The following is a 9,068-nucleotide window of genomic DNA, read 5'->3' as shown; positions in this document are numbered from 1 at the left end:
TTGTATAAAACATGGCAAGATCCTGTATGTGACACTATTAGTGGCGGTATGATCAGGTTTAAGTTTTATCGGTGTGTTACAACTTACAAGTTTGTTTAGTTGCTTTTTGAGGAAATTTTGATTAGTTAGGTTTTGTTCATTTTGAGTTTTTTTTTTCTTCATCTCTTTTTAATGTTTGATACTCCATTTCCTCTTTTCCTTGGAGGGATTTATGAAAGTAATAATTAATAGATAAATAAAAGGAACCCACAAAATTCAGAATCAATCAAAGGTTTTGCAAATATATATGAATACAAAACACCGTAACCACATTTTATTCAATCTTTTCTAATCGAATAGATAACTGAAAATTACAACACACTCAATAATTAGGTCTTGCTGGGTTGAGTACACGAATCCATAAACGTTCAGAAGATGCCTCAGATGTATCCCTAAGCTTCCTCACTATACCACGAGCCATGTTCTTGTAAAACTCCGGCAATCTCTATGGCAAATACAAGTCCACCTTCTCCAACACAAGACCCCAACGAATCAAAAACCTCAGAAAATGAAACTCGTACGTGCCGCCAGTGAAATCCCTCACTTCAACAACCTTTAAGGTCTTCTTCAGACACTCATGGCTAGGTACATGCGTCCAATACGTTTCCGGATTGAATCCAGGATTGGTCGTTGGTTCAGGAATGGGAGGAAGCATTTTGAAACTGGACAGCTATTGATCATGAGTCTAATCCCAATGAACCCATCCGGTACAAGATTCGTCTTGATCACCAAATGTCTTGTTTCCATTGGTGCTCGTAACTGAACAGGATCTTCACTGTCTTTGATCATCTTGATGAGGAGAGGACAAACCGTTAGCTTCTTAACCGATGAAAGACCGTAAAGTAGACCACAGAGAGCTGTTCCGGTCGCTTCATTATGTTCTTCCGTCGCTGCACCCAAGAATGCTTCTTCCATTATCTTAGACACTTTCAAAAACTCAAAGTAATGAAAATTGCCAGAGTACTTGAAGAACTGAATATTGGGCAGGTCGAGGGTAAATTGCTTTGTGACCAAACCGAAATCCTCCAATACCAACTCCCTTCCATGCATGAATTGTTCTTCAGTGCATAATTCGACTGATTCTGAGCAAATTTTTCTTCAACAAATAAATTTTCGCTTGAGAGAATTTTCCTAGCTGAATAGAATTATAATCTAAGAAGAAGACTCTTAAAAAACTTAGAAAATTCGAGCAAGGATGTAACTAAAGGTCAAGGTTCATAAGCATACTACTCGGAAACCCTACATATGCGTGTTGAAAAGGTGGTGTAATCTTAGACCAAAAACAATTGTTTTTATTTTTTGCTTCAGAATGTTGCTACGAGTGCCTCTGGATATTTTAAACTTGTCAATTTCTTTCTTCCTTTTGTTTTATTTGTTACAGATGGTATTAATGAATAATGGACTAATGGACAACCAATAGCAATAATGGCTGCAAGCATATGCTCTTTGATCTTTAATTTAACATCAGAAGTTGCTCTACTCAAGCAACCTAATTATTATTATTTTTTTTTTGGTAAACTATAAATATCATATAAAATGAAAATTTGGGTTTTACCAAAGCTTGACCCCTATAGATATCACGGCAAAAAAAAGAAAAGAAAAATAAGATACCAGATGATTTTGATTGTAAAACTCACCCTGAGCTTTCGGGTATGAAGTTTGGTTCCGGGTAGCCGGGTAGGTACCGATCGGTTCCAAAACAAATTTATCAGTTCAGGTATGATAATTGAAAAACTGTAAAATACCCAAAAAAAATTCGATTCCCAAACGTGTTGGATATCCAGTATTAAACACAAAAATTGTACCCGAAATGAAAAAAAAAAAACTGAAACATTAAAATGTATCCAAAATTTAAAGATCGTAACCGCAAAAAAACATAAGTCATCATCCATAAAACATAAGTCATCATCCATAAAATCAGTAACAGAAGTTGAGTAGCAAAGTAGAAGATGATGCAAAAGACCTCAAATACATAGAACATGTTCGACAATGAAAGAGAAATGCATAATTAAAAGAAGTTCGACAATCAAAAGTCCAAAGACATAACTTGTTACATTTCAAGATTGTGAAGAGCAATGGCTTCTGACCAGTGACTTCTGACTTCTGTCTTCCAAGAGGACCGAGACTGAGGCATGAAACTGCAAATCTGCAACAAAAATAAAGAAGATAAAGAAACAACGAGTAAGGTCATTAGTCATTAAGGTCATTACGCATTACTCATTCTTAAGTGTTAAATTGAAAACCAGAAAGTAAAACATAGATCCTTACCTCAATTACGGTCCTTAATACTTCATTGACTCCTTACCTGCAGATTCATATCTCCAAACTCTGTCTACCGAACGAACCTTTACTGTTGCTTCTCTCAATGTTAGATATGTGTGTTTGAGATGGAATGGAAATTGATTTCAAATGATTCAAAAGACTAAATCGATGAGACGCTTAGGTCAGAAACTCTAGAAATTGAAAAAAATCATTCTCAGTTTCTGTAATCGATCACTGAAAAAGGATTTGAAACTTTGGAGATTGAGGTTCGTTTCGTTTAGCAATTGTAAACTCAGAGAATTGGGAATAAAAAAAATTAAAAAATCAAAACAATAAAAATAAATAAATTGATCATGGATTCATCATTGAAGAATAGAAAAATATAGAAACTATTAGTGCTTTGTGACCATGTAATATAAACAATGTTTTATTCACCTCTCAGGTTTAATAATCCCACTAATATCTTTCAAAATTGATAGCCTGTGTTTTCTTGTCTTCATTATTCCCAAGCTGCATAATAAACGCAATGAAAATTAGAAACAATGGCGAAAAGCTTAAATGTTGAATATAGTCAGAAGAAAAGAAGATATTTATTTAAAATTTTTGGCGGAGACTTTAACGGGAGCGCGCGGCTGAAAAGCCATAAGAGACCAAAAAATTGGCTGATAAACCATATCTTTAAAAATTAATTTCTTTATGAATTAATTTTATTAGCAAAAACCAGGTAAATTATACCCTTCTCCCTATGTATCTCTTTTATTATAAAAATACCAAGGTAATACCCACCCGATTTATGTCCGACCCGAATACCCAGAAAAAATGGAATTTTTGTTAAAAAAAAAAACTTTATCAATTTAAAATCAGAAATAAAAAATTGAAATTATTAAACCGAAAATTAGGTAAACAAAACCGAACCGAATGGATTTAATTTCCAAAACCAAACACATTCGATAAACTTACCCAAAATCAAATACGATCTCCTCTTTCTCTCTTCATCTTCCCCGAACGGCTATCTCCACTTCCTTCTTTCTTTCGAAAATTCTGCAATTTCCCCTTTAACTTGAAACGACACTTGATTTTGTAACTGCTTCTTCTTCAACTTCCCTTTCTTCAATTCCCGTACTATATATTACATAATTTAGCCTTCTAACTTCATCAAGACAAACCCTAAATCCAGCCTAACTAGATAGCTAAAATTCGACTTAAGGGCGTGGTATATGATTCGAACGAATCTGTACCCAAGCGCAGCGAAGAAGCAGATATGAAAGATAAAGAACCCGGAATAACACCAAACCCTCTGGCGAATGATGAAGAAACAACCCACGAAGAAATTCGGGGTGAAGAAGAACCATTGAAGGAAGCAGAACCAGCCGGTACGGACAACTGGGACAACTAGGACAACTATTTGCACAAAATTACGTTTGGCATTTGGACAACTGGGATAACTGGGACAACTAAATCTCATATGATTGTGTTTCTTGTTTTTATCTCAGGATGCCGATGATGGTAGTCAACTGATGGTGCCTGAGAAGCTTTACTTCGGTCCAACCGAGTACAGCCAGGGTTTTTCACATGTTCAAGGAGCCCAACCACATGAAGCCAAGAAGTAAAATGTCTTGTTTATGTTTAAGATTATGTGTTTTTCTTTGTGGTACAATCTTATGTTTTCTGTTTAGGGTTTAGGACAACTGGTACAATTTCCTTGTTTTATTTAGGACAACTCGTACAACTTCCTTGTTTTATTTAGGACAACTCGTATAACTTAATGCGATATATTAGGACAACTGGTACAACTGCGTTGTTTTATTTAGGAGAAATAGTTCAAAATAAATCAAAGGAGAGTAGCAACATAACAAGGGGAAAAAAGGTCAATAAGAAACTGAAAAGCTCATCTTCTTCATCCTTAACGCTTTTTTATAGCTTCTTCAATGGATGCCACCTTTGACTCTAACTGATTTAACTTGGAGAAAACGGTGTCAAACAAAGCCCGCATGGCTTCTTGAGTATCATTCAACATTTCAATTTCTTCGAGTATTGCGAGATCCCACCATTTCTTGAAGCCACAACTGGGAACCTGAAATCCCGAAACTCAGAAATTCAGATGAGACTCAAATTATAAATCAAAATTGAAAACCCAATTGACTTACTTCTGGGAAATTTTTTGGGCCACAACAGCCGTAGAAGCAACCGTAATATTTCCGGCCCCTGTCAAGCCCGGAGTTGTCAGTTAAACACCCAATTGGAGCTAAGCCGCAATAACAAACCTTTGGAATTCCCTTTTGTACAGGGCATGGCAGAATGGTCTTGACTCCATTGACTTCGGGTCCCCATCTAGTGGTCATCTCGTAATACTTCTTAGGCAAGACAGAAGAAGAGCCATCATTCTTCTTTTCAGCCAATTTCGCGAGGGCTATCTGATATTTATCCATTATGCGGTGGAAACCCTAAAAAACCTATTTGGGGGCAACAATTAGGAAAGAGAATAAGAGGAGAAGAACCCTTTGACCCTTTTCTATGAAAGAGAAAACGGTAAACGACAACCAAAAAAGACAAATACAGAGGAAAATAACTTATAATATTATCCTCAGCCGCCATTCTCACACGTGCATTTTCTGTTGACATCATAGTTGTACCTAGTTGTCCGGTTGTCCCAAAATTGTCATAGTTGTCCTTTGGACGATTTTTAAGTTTTTTCAGTTGTCCTTTAAGAAGAACATTCTTTTTTTAGTTGTCCCCTTAACCCTTGAACATTTTATACTTGCCCCAAGGGTTTCGCGCCCATACTTTTGTATTTCCCATATTTTTACGTTTAACCTCTTATAAGATGGAAACCATTGTCAAAGAATGCCTTATACCATAAGGGTTATTTCATTAGAAACACAAATGGTATATCTTATTTTCAGAAAATAATGGGTTTATTTTAGTGTTTAGTGGTAGTCGTTGAGTATACAGTATTTAAGGGTTTAGGGCTGTATTTGTTTAATGTTTAGTAATTTAAAGAAATTAGTTTGTCCTGGTTATCATAGTTGTCCTAGTTGTCCTAGTTGTCCAAATTGTCATAGTTGTCGTAGTTGTTCTTGTTGTCCTAGTTTCTCACAGTTGTCCCAATTGTACCAATTGTCCACTTTATACTAGTGTGCCTTCTTTTGTCCTAGTTGCAAATAGTTGTCCTAGTTGTTCGTAGTTTGCCTGGGTTTGGACGTAAATTTTTAGGTTGCACCTAATTTTTAGGTTACAAATTACTCCAAAATACATAATATTGCAAGAAATCCAAGATAATGAAAATATTCCATTACTCTTGAATCTTATCTCTTTCCAAATCTTCCATTATCTCCACATGCAATACAGATCTAAGTCCCTCTTTATCCACAATTGTTAGATAGACATACACATCACAATCATCAACAATACATGACTCATTGAGTGGCTTAGCTACCAACGGAATGTAGCTTAACTTGAGCTTCTTCTTACTATCGTTTACCCCAATCTTCTTGCATATACCATCTACAACCATCGGATATGTTACCTCATCCAAAGAGGTTTTAAATGATATAGCATAGATGGAGCTTCTTGATATCCATTTAAACTCCTCTCTTTCCTTATAATAACATCCTCCATACTCAAAATGTATGTTTGTGTGGCCGCTCATCCTCTTCTGTTCACAAAACCAAAAAAACTAAGTCATTAACGAATAACAATATTTCCTATTTTCTCACAACTGTACCAATTGTACCAGTTGTCCCACTTATCTCAATCAGTTATCCCAATTGTACCAGTTGTCCCAATACATTCCGGGTCCCAATTGTCCCAATTGTCCCAGTTGTCCCATTCCTTTCAGTTAACCCAATTCAACTCAGTTATCCCATTTGTACCAGTTGTCCCAATACATTCCGGGTCCCAATTGTCCCAATTGTCCCAGTTGTCCCAGTTGTCCCATTCCTTTCAATTAACCCAATTAAACTCAGTTATCCTAATTGTACCAGTTGTCCAATTCTATTCAGTTAACCCTGTTGTACCAGTTGTCCCATTTCATTTAGTTACCCGAATTGTACAGGTTTTCCCATTACATTCAGTTACCCCAATTGTACCAGTTGTCCCTTTCCATTCAGTTAACCCAATTGTACCAGTTGTCCCTTTCCATTCAGTTAACCTAATTGTATCAGTTGTCCCATATCTCACTGATTCACTATACAAACCTACGATTCAGCTCGATTCAACGGCAACAAGTTCAATTTTAACACTTAGAAGACTAAATCGACATATATACGCCACTCTACTATCTAATGTGCAACCTAAAACGAACGGAATTGACAAATCGATTACTAAACCCTAATCCCCAAACTGTAGAAGAAGTTACCTTATTACCAAATGACGGCTCTACAACGAGATTTGGCGAACACCATGGGTTCAGAGAAGGCCGGCGCACCGCGCCGAGCGATAATAAACGAAGACGGATCGGAGATTCGATCGGACGATTTCTGGGAAAAGATTTTCGATTTCGGATTTCGGTTTAAGATGTTAACCCAGAAATTCAGAGAAACCAGATTCGGTTTTGGTATTAGAATTTTAGAATTTTCATGTCTCAAATTTTTTTTGATTTTCGATATAAAAAAACAAACAAAAAATCAGCAATGCCATATCCCTTTTTCATTAAGGGTATTTTCAGAATATCATGTGCTTTATGGCACTCAGACTTATTTATGGCAGGATAGATCAATTTTTTTTCATTTATGGCTTTTCAGCTATTAAACCCTTTAACGGGGGCGATGGGATTATTTTGGTTGGACCGTCTAACAAAGTAATTTCCCTTATTAGTTTTGGAAATATTTTTAACTTTTCCTTTTTATTTGGTTTCTAGACTAAAACAGAAAATCTTATAAAGAAGGATCTTTTCTCAACATTCTCTCTCTATGGGTAACACAGATAAGGAACAAAACCAATGATGTCCGGCGCGGTAGAGCAGTGGCGAAGAAAGAAGAGGAGGAGGGTTGTGTCTCCGTCTCCGTCTCCGTCTCCAACAAGTGGGTTAATGTCTTTGCCAGATGACATGGTTCTAAACTGCTTGGCCCGCGTGTCAAGATCGGACCACAGGGCCTTATCCCAGGTCTCAAAGAGCAGCCGCTCACTGGTGGTTTCGCCGGACTTGTACGAGACGCGATCTCGAATGGGTTTCACGGAGGACTGCATCTATATATGCTTACTCGCTCCTTATAGCAGAAACCCGGTGGGCTGGTTCACCATCCGATGGCGAGGAAGAGGAGAGGAGAATCGGCTGACCCGGATCCCGATGCCTCCGTTCCCAACTCCTAACCGGGCTACCTTTGTCCCCCTGGGATCGCGGATCTATGTAATTGGCGGAAGTATAAGCGCCGAGAGTACATCGCGTGTCTCGTTCCTGGATTGTCGGACTCACACGTGGAGCCAGGTCCCCTCCATGAGAGTTGCTCGCGCTGCCGCCAGCGCAGGCGTCTTAGACGGTAAGATATACGTGATGGGTGGCTGCTGGGACGGGGACCCCTCAAACTGGGCAGAGGTTTTCGACCCGAAGATGCAAACTTGGAGTAACGTGATTATCCCGGATGCGGTGAACTGGGCATATGCTCCCAAGGTGGTTGGGCGGGATAGTTACTTGTACAACTTTGGGAGTGAAGGTGGTATGTGCAATGATTTAATAAACACAAGAGATGCTTCTTGTGCCATAGACAAATTGTTATACTGTCGTGATCCCAAAGGGAGAATCATGTGGTGTGACCCTTGGAGTGGGGTGAGGAAAGGGAGGATGGAGTGGTACAAGGTGAACGGTTTGGAAGATTTGGAAGGTTTTCTCAAGGATGATTTCGAGAGTCAAGACATGGGGAAACAGATCCTTTCCGATGGGGTTAATGCGGATCTGTGGGATAGCTATTTGCTCAAGCGCGGTTACCCATACGGCCTCGAAGACTTAGTTCCGGGGTCCCAACTCATAAAATCCGGAGGCAACCTTTTCGTCTTCTGGGGCGTGCTCGTCGGAAATCATCCCCGTAAGAGGTTGCAGGTTTGGTGCGCAGAGATTTCACTCGAGAGGCGCCACGGAGGCCAAATTTGGGGGATCATCCAGTGCTCGGATCATGTTTTCACTACTGGACCTGACCTCACTTTTTTGTCTTCTTTTAATGTTAATCTTTGAAGTAGTTTCTTTATTTCTCTTTAATTTTAACATTTGATACTCTTGTTTCTGTTAAATCTGTGTGTATTTCTACTTGGTCTTCTACTTATATAATCATATTTGTGAAATGTTAGTGTGAATGATCGTTGGGTTAGAACATGACCAATTAACGAGAATTTGCCCGCCCGTCAATCGAAATACTTGGAATGGTCCAACTTTTCTGTATCCGATGCAAAGTAGCCGATGAGACATACAAATACAGATTGAGCAAACAGTCTCTTGTAGCTTTTTATTATTGTTAAATTATTGAGATCACACTAGTTCCTTACATTGGCAACACATTGGATTTGTGCAGTTATTAAGACAGTAAAATTTGGTTATATTTGTTGCGATGAAGGCGGCACTGGATTTAACCGGTGTGGTGGAAGAGTTTAAGAAGTTAACCAACCCGAGTCGCTCATATTCTTCCTGTGCACAAACCGGTGCGCTCAATACCATTTGCTTGCAGGTTAGTACCATTGCGCATTGAAGACGTGGATATATATGATTGGTTATTCGGAATGAAGCCGTCCACAAAATATGGATGGTGGTGGAGTTGATCTGATGTGTTCTACTGGCTGAT

At 38.3% G+C, this 9,068-nt stretch overlaps 1 protein-coding gene and 1 pseudogene across 1 annotated transcript; one reads left to right on the top strand and one right to left on the bottom strand.

The window, feature by feature from the left end:
• Positions 1–484: 484 nt before the first annotated feature.
• LOC18020463 lies at positions 485–1,089 on the bottom strand (annotated as a pseudogene).
• A 6,099-nt stretch (positions 1,090–7,188) lies between these two features.
• Positions 7,189–8,574, top strand: LOC18020462 (F-box/kelch-repeat protein At4g39560). Its single transcript, XM_006403120.2, has one exon. The coding sequence runs from the start codon at positions 7,241–7,243 to the stop codon at positions 8,465–8,467; it is 1,227 nt and encodes a 408-aa protein (XP_006403183.1). The 5' UTR covers positions 7,189–7,240; the 3' UTR covers positions 8,468–8,574.
• The last annotated feature ends 494 nt before the right edge of the window (positions 8,575–9,068 follow it).

Source organism: Eutrema salsugineum, unplaced genomic scaffold (assembly GCF_000478725.1).
Source record: "Eutrema salsugineum unplaced genomic scaffold, Eutsalg1_0 scaffold_17, whole genome shotgun sequence".
Taxonomy (NCBI): Eukaryota; Viridiplantae; Streptophyta; class Magnoliopsida; order Brassicales; family Brassicaceae; genus Eutrema; species Eutrema salsugineum.
This window is presented reverse-complemented; position numbering and strand designations above follow the sequence as displayed.